Raw genomic sequence first — 15,983 nt, 5'->3', positions numbered from 1 at the left:
AAGCTAAATATATATATAGGTTACATATAAATGTATTATACTATGTTTTACCATCCTTTGGAGTAGAAATGAATTCTAACACCATCATAAACCACGTCAACAGGAGAAAAAGAGACTCTCTCCCGCTCAAAGTTTTCGGGGTTTGATTGGTCTGATCACCCAAAAAAGGTGTGGACTATGATTTCCTTAAAGGGGTCATATAATGGTACATGCACTTTTACAAGTTGATTGTACTGAAATGTGTGTTGGCAGTACCTGTACACAACCATCATAAAATGATAAAAATCCATCCAGTGTTTTTTTTTTAATCTTCTTATATGTTTTCCCCTCTCTCAAATCAAGCCGTTCGACCTAGTGACGTCACACGGTCGGACGCCCCTCCCACGATTGTTGATTGACAGCAGTGTTTCAACACAGACCCGCCCTCGCTCGTGAGCGAGCTGTCTGTCATCATAGTCTGCGCGTCATTGTTGTTACGCTGGAGCACTGTCTATGAGCAGAATGGCGTCTAAGCGATTGTGGTGTTCTGTTCTTGGGTGTAATAACGAACACATCAGTCATGTTGATGTTCCTAAATCCGAACCGCTGAAGACGCAGTGGCTGAGTTTTGTTTTCGAAGGGAATATTCCCCATGATCAACGTCAATGCTTTCATGTTTGCGTGAATCATTTCACACACCACTTTACAAACGAGGGTCAGTATAAAGTAGGGTGACCAAACGTCCTGTTTTCACGTCCTGTCCTGGCCGTCCTGGCTGTTTTTTATAAAGTGAAGCAAATGTCCTGGTTTTCATTATTTTTCATTGGGCCATTAAGCGTGTACTTTAAATACACGCTTGTCTTTGCACACAAAACATATGAAACCGGCTTCGGCTTCGCCCCGTCTTGTTATAATCAGCGCGTTCCTCAATCCGCAGCGCAAGCAGAGAGCACGTCAGAATACAGAGGCCTGTGTGTGTGTGTGTGTGTGTGTGTGTGTGTGTGTGTGTGTGTGTGTGTGTGTGTGTGTGTGTGTGTGTGTGTGTGTGTGTGTGTGTGTGTGTGTGTGTGTGTGTGTGTGTGTGTGTGTGTGTGTGTGTTCATCTCAGCCTCATTGGTCTGTCACTGCCCACATAGCAACATTGTGTCGGCCCAGATCCGGCCCACATCTGGCACACGTGGAAAGATGATCTGGCCCACATGCAGCGTGGAATTACGGCACTTGAGTGGGCCGCTCCTGTTTGCCAAATCTGGGCCACAAGCAGGCCATAGCAATGCCACATGTCAGCCAAGAGCAAAGAAATAAACCAGAACTGGACCTTATCTGAGCCACAAAGTCTGTATATATTAAATATGAAGTCATCTCAGCCTTAATAAGTTAACAAAAAGAATCACTGAAAGAAAGAAGAGAACAGAAAAAAGAGACGAGCAGAAACACAAGAACTACAACTGACTTCAGACACAGCCTTAGATGAAATCAACTGAAGAGAAAAGAAGACATTAAATCTGTGAAGATCTCAGCAGAGGAGGATTAAACAACTCCACAAACAGCATTACCAGCTTCACTTATTACTAACCAGACTGACTTTATTTCTATCAGACGTCTACAGAAGTTTTTATTGAGAATTAACAGAGGTTTAACTCTAATGTGTTTAATTTGAAGTCACCATAACAGTGATGAGTGCTTCCATTAGTTGGGCTCTAAACTCTTATTATATCTTTTGTCTTCTTTGGCTGCTGTGACAGTGTGTTTGTCAAACACATTTGCAGCAGCAAAGAAAGCTAAAGTGATATGAGATCAGGTGATGATGGTTACCTGTTGATGGTTTTATTATCATCATGAAATAACCTGTTTCACTGATGTCTTTGGAATCTAGCAATTGTGTTGTATCATTAATATATTCTCAAAAAGCCTGTGTTACTTCAGCGTGAGGTTCAGCAATATTATAACAATCAGTTACAAGATTTTAACAAACATGAGCACGAAAAATGAAGCATTGGTGACACACAGAGATATCAAAAATCAGCACATGAATCTCAACAAGGGTGACAATATATTTTTTTTTAAATAAACAGAATAATTCAGAACATCACTGAAAAGCTACTAAATGTCACAACAAAAACAACAGCAAAAAAATAAAAGCAAATATTTAGAATCAAACAAAAGTATAGGACAATTCAGCTGCATAATTTATTCATGTTGCAATGCATGCTGGGAGTTTTGTACTATGATGGTACCCAGCATGCATTGCAGCAAGGTACTTTTGATTGTCACCATTGTTGAGATTCATATGTTGATTATTGATGTCTGTGTTTGTCATCAAACAGTAATGCTTCATGCTCATGTTTGTTAAAGTCTGCTAACTGATTGTTATAATATTGCTGGATCTCACGCTGCAGATGTTATGTATGTATGTAATGTGAATATATTAGTTGAACAACATAATTTTTAGATTTCAAAGACATCAGTGAAACAGGTTATTTCATGATGAATATAAATCCATTAACAGGTAACCATCATCACCTGATCTCATTTCAATTTAGCTTTCTTTGCTGCTGTAAATGTGTTTGACAAACACACTGTCACAGTGGCCAAAAAAGACAAAAGATATAATACGAGTGAAGAGCCCAACTAATGGAAGCACTCATCACTGTTATGGTGACTTCAAATGAAACACATTAGAGTTAAACCTCTGTTAATTCTCAATAAAAACTTCTGTAGACGTCTGACAGTAATTAAGTCAGTCTGGTTAGTAATAAGTGAAGCTGGTAATGCTGTTTGTGGAGTTGTTTAATCCTCCTCTGCTGAGATCTTCACAGATTTAATGCCTTCTTTCCTCTTCAGTTGATTTCATCTTAGACTGTGGCTGAAGTCAGTTGTAGTTCTTGTGTTTCTGCTCGTCTCTTTTTCTGTTCTCTTCTTTCCTTCAGTGATTCTGCTTGTTAACAGGCTTATTAAGGCTGAGATGACTTCATATTTAATATACACAGACTTTGTGGCTCAGATAAGGTCCAGTTCTGGTTTATTTCTTTGCTCTTGGCTGACATGTGGCATTGCTATGGCCTGCTTGTGGCCCAGATTTGGCAAACAGGAGTGGGCCACTCAAGTGCCGTAATTCCACGCTGCATGTGGGCCAGATCATCTTTCCACGTGTGCCAGATGTGGGCCGGATCTGGGCCGACACAATGTTGCTATGTGGGTGCTTGTCAATGTCAGAATATTTGAAATGACCAATCAAATCAAAGTAGGCGGACTTTACGTTCACAGAATTTTAGCAGCGCGTGACTCGACGCTTCAGTTTACGGTCAAGTGCGAGATAAGATGTAAGTAGCTGACAGCGTAAAAAAAAAAGCCCAAATGTAAATTCACAGATGATTTACAGAGAAAATTTCAGTGTTTTCGTTTCGGTCGGGAACCGTGTAAAGCAGAATGCATGAACTGCAAAGCTGGCACGTACGTGTCAGTGTCAAATAAAGGTGCTAGCGACCAGAAGCCCACATAAAGAAAGTATCTGCTACAAGAGAACATCAGGAGGATTGAAAATGTTTTTTTTACTGAAATAGTGTAGTAGATTTTTTTATTTTAGTAGTAGATTTTTAACCTATGCTATGGCCATGAAAAGAAATAGTGTCATGTAAAAGGTGTTAAAAGCTAAACTTTTTTTTTTAATAGTATTCTATTGTTGCGGGCCAAACATTGAATGGAAAGGGTGTATTACTTTATGTATTAAAGTACAATAACATAGTTGCAAGGTTGTGAATGCATTTGTCAAGTGTTTTTTGATGCATTCACCCCCCCCCCCCAACCACACCCCCATCCCTTAGCCACACCTCCTCAAACCACGCCCCCGCTCATCAACCACGCCCCCGTCCTGTTTTCTGAAAACTAAAATATGGTCACCCTAATTTAACACATGAATTAGCATGTTTAACTAGCATGTTTTAACCAGTTGCTAACATGTTGCTGACATAAATTAGCCTGTTGTTAGCATGATTTAGCCTGTTGTTAGCAGGTTTTAGCATGCTGCTAGCATGGATTAACATTTTGTTTGCATGAATTAGTGTGTTGCTAGCATGATGTAGCATTTTGTTAGCATGAATTACCATGTTGCTAGCATAATTTAACATGTTTTATCATGAATTAGCATGTTATCATGATATTTAAATAAGAATATATTAAAATATTCTTATTAAGTATAAAAAATACATAAACTAAAATAATGATAAAATAAACTATAACTGTGTAAAAAAATAAATAAATAAATAAATAAAAACAGTCAGCTTAAGGTATAGCTACAAGTATTAAATGTGGTTAAATGTCAAAATAACTCCAATATCATACACTAGAGTTGTGTGGGGTGGGGGTGAATTAAGCATGATTTGCTGTTATGTCACAATCGTGACTCTGCCTAAAGTGTACATGTTGAGTAGACTTGCATCCTTAGTCAAAATCGAGAAGTCGAGGGTCTGTTCAAATAAACTTCCCTCATCCACTTGACAAAGTTGAACACTTCAAAATGATGGTGGGGATTCCCTGAGGGGAAGTCAGATGACCACAAGACTTAACTAATCTCTGCAATTCTCCATCTGTGATCCTTGAACAGTCTTTGGCCACTCAATCTTTCCTCCTCACCGTGCATTAAGACAATGTTTCTGCTTATGAAATGTGCATTTCTCTCTGGCGCGTTCTGAGAAGATCGCGACGCATCGTCAACTTCATCTTTGCAGTCGACACAGAAAACACTTGTTTATTAATAAACAATTAAAATGTCTCCTTGCTATATTTGACATATTAATAATCATTACTTTTGCCGGTTCTTTGTGACAGCTTTTAGATGCTTTATTGGCAGCGCCACCCACATGTTGAACGAGTCACACCGCATCAGCACCGAAAACATGATTTTTTTCAAATCTAAAATCAAAAATCGGGATACGAACCGAATCGTAGGTTTGGTCTATCGTTACAGCCCTAGTAAGATGAGAAAGCAAGAGTTTAACGTTATGGTTTAAAAAAAACAAAAAAACAAAAAAAAACAATGGCTGAACATCTTTGCCAAGCGCAAACCAGTAGGCTACAGAAGTAGGCTAATCAATAAATTATCGGGGAGGGTCATGCCTTTTTTCACAATCATTTTGGAGGGTCATAGAAAAATGTATTGCTGGCGAAGGGAGGGTCATGTCTTTTTTGACAACAGATCTCAAAACTCCTCCAGTGGCCCCTTAAATAAAAAAACGAACAGTCCCTTAGTGATATAAAAGACAACTCCAGCAACCAAGACAAGTCATGTCAAGTCACCTTTATTTAGCTTTTTACAATTACAGATTGTTTAAAAGCATCTTTACATTGATAAAAGGAAAATAATGCAACAAGGTTTTTTTTTTTGGGGGGGGGGGGGGGGGGGGTTGTCAATCACGCCTGTAGAACTGAAGCACAAATAAATAAAAATCTTTCTTAACTAACATGACAAAACAAAGGGCTCTCTTAAAATGTTTTTTTTTACTGACAAATGTCAGTGAAATTATGTGTTGAATCTGGTCAAACGTAATACTATGGGCTGTTTTCTACGCATTTTATATAAGGTTTGACAATTTTGCAATATACATATTCATATACATTACATAAGCATAAAAAATGAAAAAGGCCTTTGTAATTGCAATACAGCCCTGAGTGAGTGCACTCGTTCAGTTTGGTCACAGCACCACCTACTGGTCAAAATGTCTGCGGATATGTCATAATACCCTGTAGTGGCTTTCCTATAGGCCAGGGTGAGGTGGTGAGATGTTCTTCACACATAGTTTGGAATAGACAATGACAGCAATATCCGTTTCAAAATGCTTTGTTGTCCATTTAATGAAATGTATAGACTGTCTTACAGAGTTTAAAAGCATTGGTTCTATGGTAAGGGTCATGCCTTTTTTCACAATCATTTTGGAGGGTCATAGAAAAATGTATTGCTGGCGAAGGGAGGGTCATGTCTTTTTTGACAACAGATCTCAAAACTCCTCCAGTGGCCCCTTAAATAAAAAACGAACAGTCCCTTAGTGATATAAAAGACAACTTCAGCAACCAAGACAAGTCATGTCAAGTCAACTTTATTTAGCTTTTTACAATTACAGATTGTTTAAAAGCATCTTTACATTGATAAAAGGAAAATAATGCAACAAGGTTTTTTTTGGGGGGGGGGGGGGGGGGGGGGGGGTATTTCAATCACGCCTGTAGAACTGAAGCACAAATAAATAAAAATCTTTCTTAACTAACATGACAAAACAAAGGGCTCTCTTAAAATGTTTTTTTTTTTACTGACAAATGTCAGTGAAATTATGTGTTGAATCTGGTCAAACGTAATACTATGGGCTGTTTTCATTTTATATAAGGTTTGACAATTTTGCAATATACATATTCATATACATTACATAAGCATAAAAAGTGAAAAAGGCCTTTGTAATTGCAATACAGCCCTGAGTGAGTGCACTCGTTCAGTTTGGTCACAGCACCACCTACTGGTCAAAATGTCTGCTGATATATCATAATACCCTGTAGTGGCTTTCCTATAGGCCAGGGTGAGGTGGTGAGATGTTCTTCACACATAGTTTGGAATAGACAATGACAGCAATATCCGTTTCAAAATGCTTTGTTGTCCATTTAATGAAATGTATAGACTGTCTTACAGAGTTTAAAAGCATTGGTTCTATGGTAAGAACCAAACCAATTTTGATCGAATTAACATCCTGTTTTTTCACTTTTAATCCACCAAAATTTGTCCAATCCTCACCAAAACTGACTCATTGAGATAATTTGTGTGCTTCGTTTTCTTATACAACTTTTGAATCACAATAATTTAATTTATATTTATTTTGTTTGTTTAAAGTTACTGCATCCGTAACTTTCACAGAGTCAGAACTGATCGAAGTGATAAGGAGTGTCAAGCTTTATTTGCTCGTTTGCAGGAACTCGGTTTGTCCAGTGTGAAACCACACAGACTTCACATGTGCAGCATCATGATGAGCTCAACATCACGATCCTACTTCAACTGTTATATCCCACAACACACACATTATCAGCGATATATAAAAAAGCCACCTTCCTCATCTCTTTCAAGCATCGTTGTCGTCTGGCTGTGAGCGACTGACTTTTCTGATCTTCTCCTCTCATCATTGAGCTCCTGAAAAATAAAGATAAACAGACAAGAATATTCTCAGGTAATTTTGGAAATAAAGTAAAAGGTCAATATATTGTTTAATTAACACAGGTTTAATTGCATATTTGAAGTTTTTTTCAATCCGACAGGAAATACAAACAAATTTTAAACTGTGTTTTGTAAGAAGTTGGTGAACAGTTTAACATAAAGTACTGCTATTGCAGTGATAGATTTAATTTATGTGAGATGTTGTTGTGTTACTGTCACGGTTGGTAAATCCGCTGTCTCATTCTAGCCTAGTGTGTTTGTGTGTGTGTGGGTGTGTCTCGTTACGTTCATTGTTTCGGGTGGGCGTGGCCGGCCATCATCCTGATCAGTGGCAGCTGAGAGTCATCTAGCAGCCTATTTAATGCCCTCTCTCCTGTCTCATGTTGTCAGATCATTGTTTGAGTATTCCTGTCTTCATGCCTGTTCCTGTTCCCTCGTGTTTCCTGTGTACTGGACTCTGGATTACTTCACCTCTGATCTCACTGTGGATTCACCATCACCGTCACTCTGCACCATTGGATTGTCTGTCTCAGTCCCTGCGTCACGCTCTCCTGCTGTTGTGTTCCTGATCATCGATCTTCCCCTTCGAGAGACTGCATTCAGCGCTGGAGTTATTATTGCATCGATCTGTCTTTACCATTGAGTATTTGTTATCTAATAAATACATCTTTGCACTTGCTTTCGTCCAGTTTATCATTACAGTTTCAGCATCAGTTCTTCACTAGATCTACTAGATTATCAGAGGGATTTGACTGAATCAAGATGCTGTTGATCATTGAAGCTCTTCTTCTCATTTTAGCTGCTCTAGGACAGGTAAGCTTGTGTTCTACATTTACATTTTTGCATTTGGCAGACGCTTTTATCCAAAGCGACTTACATTGCATTTCAAGGTGCACATTTACATTCTTATCAGTTCTTGCTTTCCCTTGGAATCGAACCCATGACCTTGGTGTTGCAAGCACCAACACTCTACTATATGAGCTACAGGACAGCTGGTAAGAATATTACAGACATGAATACTGATGATGTGATCATTATGATTCCTGTTTCTGCAGGATCACAGAGCTGCTGCTGCTGCTGCTGCTGCTGTTGAAGGACAGATATATCCATTGGATATGGCACCGAATTCTGTAGATGACCAATATGACGGTTGTAGAGACAACATGACAAACCTGGTGATGACAAAATATCTGAAGGAGGAAATCAATAAGTTTCCTGAATTTAGTGATACTTGGCACGACGGTGTAAAGAAAGCCAAGAACCCACAGGATAATTTGGAACAGATTCATTCAGTCGCCATTTATGTGTACACTAACAACAATTCGAAAGTATATCGTGATTTCAATAATGCTGTCCGTAGTGAGAAACAAAATTACACAGACAAGACATTCAAATGGTATTCACTTCACTTTCTGGTAACAGATGCAATACAGATTCTGAAGAAAACACAAAGCAAATGCTTTTCAACTTATCGCGGCACTACAGTTGAGTTTGAGAAGAATGTTCTGAACAAAGAGGTTTGTTTCGGCTCATTTACATCCTCCTCTCTTGATCGTAAGGTAGCAAATGATTTTGGACCGAAATCTTGTTTTGAAATCTACACTTGTGAAGGCGCTGATGTGATCAAATACTCCAAATATCCTGACCAGAAAGAGGTGCTGATTCCTCCATATGAGAAGTTTAAAGTCACTGATGTCAAGACAAAAGGTCAGGAAGGTGCCTGGTGTGACACTGTGTTCAAGTTGAAAAGCTCTGGGAAAATAAGTTACCTGAACTGTGGTGTTGATGTAAAACTGGTACAGGACAGGGCCAAACTTTAAATCTTCACTCATTGTGTCTCTTCAAGTCAGACGTTGCTTTCATTATAATGTTTGATGGCTTCATTAATTCCGAATTATAATCATCTTTACAAGTTTTAAGTCAATCAACAATGAATTCTTCTGCTTTGTCAACTTTTGATCTATATGTTTTCACATGTAACTCTGTGTGTTATGCTAGGGGAAAGTGAATAGGCAAAAGCTTATACTGTAGGCAACATTTTAATTACATGTTAATAATAATGTACCAGCTGACAGGTTTCCCTGGTATATTTATATTTTTTTTTTGAGAGAGAAAAATTAACATGTACTGGTACCTGATATATATATTGAAATAAATTGATATTAAAATGAAATCATAAGCTTATGAATCAAAATCAAATCAATTCCTGAAATTTGTGTCAATGCCCAGCCCTGATAAAAACACATTAGGCCTATCAGTCATTGTACCATGTAAACATTGTAATGTGTTGTCAGGAAACCTATAATGAAATTCTGTTCAGTTACCAAATGTTTTGACAGTTCTTGTGATGCAAGGTTTTGTGTTATGTTCTTCAAAAAACTCACTCACTCACCGCCCGCAGGAATAATTATTACTCTGAACTCAAAAGTTGGCAGCCCTATAGTGTTTATTGGTTGAACTTCATATAAAATTTAGAGAATTTAAAAGCTGAGAATTTGTTTCATATTAAAGGTAACTTGCTCTGTCTTGTCTGTCGGCGGCTTGTCAGTGTCCTCTTTGCTGCACAATGTTTTTTCACTGTGTGATCAAATGGGTTTGGGTGAGAATAGTGTCAGTTGAATCAATTGAGTCTCAAGCTGAATTTGTGAGAGCTGGCGTACCTCCTTTCCTCAAGCTTACACAGTTTTTGTGTGTGTGTGTGTGTGTGTGTGTGTGTGTGTGTGTGTGTGTGTGTGTGTGTGTGTGTGTGTGTGTGTGTCTGTTTCCAAACAAAACCAGTAAAAGAAGAAAGGTACTTCCAAAAAAAAAAAAAAAAAAAATTCAATCTCATAGGGTTAAACTTAAAGGGGGGGTGAAATGCTCATTTTCACTCAATCTCCTGTTGATCTTGAGTACCTATAGAGTAATATTGCATCCTTCATATCTCCAAAAAGTCTTTTGTTTTATTAAATTTTTAACAAAAAGATAGGCTGTACCGAGTCTTTCCGGAAAAAACCGAGCGGCTGGGGGCGGGCCGTGTGGGCGAAGCTTAGCTGTGCTAACGCGCCAAGCTAGTGACAACACACAGAGACATTTGTTCAACAAACAGTTTTACTCACCGTCCGGTTCCAACGCACGACCGCGAACCTTTATCATTGTGACTGCTCGATCCTTAAGCATTAGACGATCTGCAAATCCGTCGATATGGGCTTTGTTTATAAAACAATCATCGTCGAAATGCAGGGAACAACAGTCTTACACAACCTCCGTTTATGCTCAGGAAAACAAACTCCATCCACGGGTTCCTTAACGCCGGGTTCTTTGGGAATCTGTGCAGGGTTGTCTTGCCCTGGCAACCAAAAACACATTTCTTTGGTGACATTGACTTCCCAAAAGCCGGGCAGGGCGCTTTGATGGCGAACTGCTTTCACTCTCTTGCTCTAGTCTACGAGTGCGCGCGCGGCCGCGATCTTACCGGAGAAGTGCCCTTAGGACCCATATAAGGAAATTCCGCCCTATTTTACGTAAGACAGAGCCATACTCGAAAAAAACTTTCCGAAACTTGTGACAACCCGGAAGGAGTATTTTTGGAACAAAAATACTCCTTCAAACGTACAACTTAGTTTTTGAAACTTTGTCCATGTTTAGCATGGGAATCCAACTCTTTACCAGTGTAAAAAACTCAGTATGCATGAAATAGCATTTCACCCCCCCCTTTAATATCATATGAGCTGATTAACTTTATGTTCACTTAAACTGCCTAAAAACTGTGTACAACCCTGAATTTGTTAGCATCAAAATCAAATTGACAAAATTCATAATTTGTCAAAAAAGCAGGTTGTAAACTGAGCCTAAATAACCATTTCACGAGTTCACACTTACATATAATTTGAATGGGTAAGTTTAATGCGTATATGGCGTGCTGTCCGGAGGGAGGGCTCCGAGCTCGGAGTTCAGCCCGAACCCAGAGTACTCCCCCCGTATGTAAGTGTTTAGTACTAGAAGTGTGGAGAAGGGGTGGTGGAGGGATGCTGCAAAAACTGTCAATGGAATGAGGTGAGACTGCTGAGTATTTATACCTCTCACCATTGATTGCTGAGTGCTTTCCACTTGTGTTAATTATCTGAACGTGCTCCTCCCGAACCTTGTTAATAAAACATCATTTATTATGTTACTTCTGCAGTTTCAACTGTATATAATTTAGTTGTCCTTTGGTTACAGCACCACCCACTGGTCAAAGTCATATTTAGCGAAACACTGTTAGAACATAATTTTGTTTTGCAGTCAGAACTGCAAAGTACAACTGATATTGAATAAAACACTTAGATGTGTAAAGATATTTTATTTTTTTACTTTGTGTCCAGTTTGTCCAGTGAGAAACCATAGACCTTCACAAGTTCTCCATTATGATGAGCTCACCAGTTCAGTTCACATCAATATCACACTTCAGCTGTTATACCTCAGAAAACACACACACACACACACACACACACACACACACACACACACACACATACACACACACGAACACACACACACACACACACACACACACACACACACACACACACACACACACACACACACACACATTTTACTAGTGATACAAAAAGCAACGTCAACCTCCTCATCTTAGTTTGAAGAGTTGTTGTCGTCTGGCTGTAAAAAAATGACTTTTCTGATCTTCTTCTCTCGTAGTTGCTCCTGAGCTCCTGAAAACAAAAAAAATAACAGAATTTTACATACAAAAAAGACATATAGGAGGTAAAGTACAAGGTGAAACTTATTGTGCAATACTATGCACATTGCTACTCTCTGTTTTTTTTTAGTTTTTTTTTGTTTTTTTTGTTTGTTTGTTTTGTTTTTTACATCAGATCGCCTTCCTGACACACATTTACACTCTATGACAATTTGTCATATCCAATCACCCAACCTGAATGTCTTTGTACTGTGGGGGAAACCCACGCTGACACGGGGAGAATCTGCAAACTCCACACAGAAAGGGTGGAGCCAAGACTTGAACCGGGAATCGTCTTGCTGTGAGTCGACAGTGCTACCCACTGAGTCACCGTGCCGCCCCTGTATGCACATTGCTACTGGAGTCATTTATTTAGTATTTGTGAGACGCTGTTTCTAGTTGTCTTTCAGCATCTGTTCTTCACTAGATCTAGAGCATCTGAGGGATTTCACTGAATCAAGTTAACAGACTTTGTTTTACTGTAACTTTCACAGACTTTTCAATTCTTTCTGACTGCTGGTGTATACTTTCATCTCATACATTAATTTTTAATTTTAAATTTTTTTTAGCATGCTAACATACACTAATACAGGCTAGCAATTCACTAAAATGCGAGTTAAAAAAAAATCTTGTTTCGTTACACAAACTTTCATTGTTGACTGATAGACTGTATTGATAGACAGGAAGAATTTGTGCTTGTGTGTGTGAAACCACAAACACACCAGGGCTTCAGAGGTGTTGCATTTTCAGATGAGCTGAACACTTTCTTACAGCCAAACATGAGCTGGAAGCATCACCCTCACACTACAGCTACATAGGCCTATATTCCTCACAGCAAGCTAAATATCTGATAATGAATATTTTCTCCATCGTAACACATTTCAATTTTGATAATGATGTTTTGAACATATGCCTTTTGTCTTTTTCACTGCTCAACATCTTAGAGCACAGGTTTATAAACGTTTGATGCCAATGAACCTCGAATATGCTAAATCCCCCTGTGGTCGACTTAATAATCTGTTTGTTTGAGCTGTTTTATCTGAAAGCAACTTGCACTGGCATATATGTCAGTGCCATTGTTTTGTCTCAAGATGCACTTTTTCTAAGGCACGTTTATAAAAGCAACTTAAATATCCTAATTGAACTAAAGCCTAATCCTGGCTTAATCTAAGCACTGTCTGTGAAAACTGGCCTGAATTATAGATCTTAAAGGGTTAGTTCACCCAAAAAAAGAAAATTCTGTCATTGATTACTCACCCTCATGTCAATCCAAACCTGATAAGACCTTCATTCATCTTCGGAACACAAATGAAGATCTTTTTGAGGAAACCTGAGAGCTTTCTGTCCCTCCATTGACAGCTATGCAACTGACACATTGAGGCATTAAAAAGTTCATAAAGAGATTGTAAATATAATCTATATGAATTGAGCGCTTTAGTCCAAATTTTGTTTCAAATTTTTCTGAAGAGACACGATCGCTTTATACAATAAACGTCTAGGTTACTAATGTAACCCCTGTTCCCTGAAGGAGGGAACGAGAATGAACCTCATTGGTTCTTGCTGAAGCTCAAACGTGCTGCGTAACAGGAGAATGAACCTCATTGGTTCTTGCTGAAGCTCAAACGTGCTGGGTAACACGAGAATGAACCTCATCGGTTCTTGCAGAAGCAGAAACTGAACACACATCTGTTTACTGTATCCAGTGTAGACAGCGTCAGTGATTTTAATGAGTTTATTTGCTTTAGACGCGACGCTCACATCCAGTGTAGGCAAATGTCAGCCATTAAGCATCTGAACTTGTTGTATAATGCAAAAGTCATTATTCATTATTATTATGAATCATTCCTTACAGATAACACATTAAGAAACACACCTTTCTGCATATTTAAACTGAATCACATACCATTTTTCACTTTTACTCTGACAAAGCTTCAACACCGTTCTCACAAAAACCCCATTGTAAGTGTCATTGCCACAGTGAACAGAGAAACAAAACCACAAAAGTTTGGTTATCACGCCATCAAAACCTACTGGAAGTGTCGTGTCTTTTCTTCTAGCATGCAATTATGATGACTGACAACTTAAATTAAAATAAAACTAACTCTTTTCTGAAGTTTTGAGCAGTATTAAACAGGGATTCAATTGTTTCTGCAGCGCACACATATTAAATCACATTCTTAGTTCTCTGCCCTGTTCCTCACAGCTCTAACTCTCTCCAAAGCATTATGGGTAGTGCATTTTTAAAGCTGACCAGCCTAATATCAAGGCAGTTTACCCTGTTTCTGTTATTATTCAGCACTATTATGAACATTCACAACTATTATTATTCTGAATGATTCACAACTGGGGTGCATGTCATGTGTTTGTCATGTAATTGCTGCAAGCATCTGTGCTTTCTCTTCAGATCTTAATTTCTACATCAGTAGATGTATCTTAAAAAACAAACAACAAAAAAACAACATTATTTAGTTTTGTGCTTAATATGAATGACCTGAATGATGCACATTTCCATGATCATAATCTGGTTTCAACTCTGCTTTCTACTGGCACTGACATGACAGGAACGAGTTTGTCCTTTGTAAACCACAAATACACCAGACGTTCACAGGTGTTGCATTATGGAGAGTTAAACTATTCACACGAGCTGTTGCACAGTTGCTATATGTTCCATTACTGAAGCGCAGACATTTTCAGCGATATAAAAAAGCCACCTTCCTCATCTCTTGGTTTGAAGAGTCGTTGTCGTCTGGCTGTGAGGGACTGACTTTTCTGATCTTCTCCTCTCCTTATTGAGCTCCTAAAAAAAAGAGAAGAAGAATAAACCACAATATTCTCAGGTAATTTTATGGGACATTTTGCCATTGGAGTAATGGATTTAGTGAAACGCTGTTGTCTTTCATCAATGGTTCTTCACTAAATCTACTAGATCATCAGAGGGATTTGACTGAATCAAGATGCTGCTGATCATTGAAGCTCTTCTTCTCATTTTAGCTGCTCTAGGACAGGTAAGCTTGTGTTCTAGTATGAATATTACAGACATGAATACTGATGATGTGATCATTATTTCTGTTGCTGCAGGATCACAGAGCTGCTGCTGTTGAAGGACAGATATTTCCACTGGATATGGCACTGAATTCTGTTGATGATCAATATAGGGGCTGTAGAGAGAACATGGCAAAACAAGTGGAGACAGAACTTCTAAAGAAGGAACGTAATAAATCGTATGAATTTAATGCAGCTTGGAAAAAAGGGGAAGAGTTGATTCTTCCCCCCAAAAATGATTTGACAAGGAATCATGGAATAGCCATTTATGTGTACAGTGATTCTAGTGTATATAAGTACTTCAATCCTGCCACTCGCCATGATAAAAACCAGTACAAACACAAGACATACAAATGGTATTCACTTCACTTTCTGTTAACAGATGCAATACAGATTCTGAACAATTTAAACAAACAAACAAACAAACAAAACAAATGCTATACAACTTATCGTGGCACTACAGTTGAGTTTAAGTATGTTTGGAACACAGAGGTTCGTTTCGGCTCATTTACATCCTCCTCTCTTGTTCATAAAGTAGCACAACGTTTTGGAAATAATTCTTGTTTTGAAATCTACACTTGTGAAGGCGCTGATGTGTCAGAATATTCTAAACTTCGTCGTGAGAAAGAGGTGCTGATTCCTCCATATGAGAAGTTTAAAGTCACTGCTGTCAAGACAAGAAGAGATCAGAAAGATCTCTGGTGTGAGACTGTGTTCACTTTGAAAAGCTCTGGAACAACAAGTAACCTGAACTGTGCTCTATTTAAGAAAATAACCAAGACCAAAACAAAGTACTGAGAGTCATACTGAAATGACTGAACAAACTGCTTTGAATTTATGATATAATCATGCACATCATCTCCAACATTCTTTCCTCTTGGTTTAGTTCAATAATTATTTGTTAGAAAACACAGTTTGTTTAATTTCAACAACATGAAATAAAGTTATTTTAAGTGACCCAATTCAGTGGCCTCAGACTGATTTTATGATCTGATCGCATTTCTTAATTTATATTTATATCTTTTTGCATCATATTACTGAACAATTTTAGTGCTTTCT

At 38.3% G+C, this 15,983-nt stretch overlaps 2 protein-coding genes across 2 annotated transcripts; both read left to right on the top strand.

The window, feature by feature from the left end:
• Positions 1 to 7,091: 7,091 nt before the first annotated feature.
• LOC307157788 (T-cell ecto-ADP-ribosyltransferase 1-like) lies at positions 7,092 to 9,088 on the top strand. The gene is made up of 3 exons (XM_079869729.1): positions 7,092 to 7,178; positions 7,874 to 7,978; positions 8,221 to 9,088. Exons 2-3 carry the CDS (start codon positions 7,928 to 7,930, stop codon positions 8,983 to 8,985), a joined length of 816 nt encoding a protein of 271 aa, XP_079725855.1. The 5' UTR covers positions 7,092 to 7,178; positions 7,874 to 7,927; the 3' UTR covers positions 8,986 to 9,088.
• Positions 9,089 to 14,809: 5,721 nt separating this feature from the next.
• On the top strand, positions 14,810 to 15,765 carry LOC307157795 (T-cell ecto-ADP-ribosyltransferase 2-like). Its single transcript, XM_079869743.1, has 2 exons — positions 14,810 to 14,887; positions 14,961 to 15,765. Exons 1-2 carry the CDS (start codon positions 14,837 to 14,839, stop codon positions 15,720 to 15,722), a joined length of 813 nt encoding a protein of 270 aa, XP_079725869.1. The 5' UTR covers positions 14,810 to 14,836; the 3' UTR covers positions 15,723 to 15,765.
• The last annotated feature ends 218 nt before the right edge of the window (positions 15,766 to 15,983 follow it).

This window comes from Squalius cephalus (genome assembly GCF_949319135.1).
Source record: "Squalius cephalus genome assembly, chromosome: 1".
NCBI classification, from domain to species: domain Eukaryota; kingdom Metazoa; phylum Chordata; class Actinopteri; order Cypriniformes; family Leuciscidae; genus Squalius; species Squalius cephalus.
The sequence above is the reverse complement of the archived record's forward strand: the minus strand, read 5'-3'. Positions and strand labels throughout refer to the sequence as shown.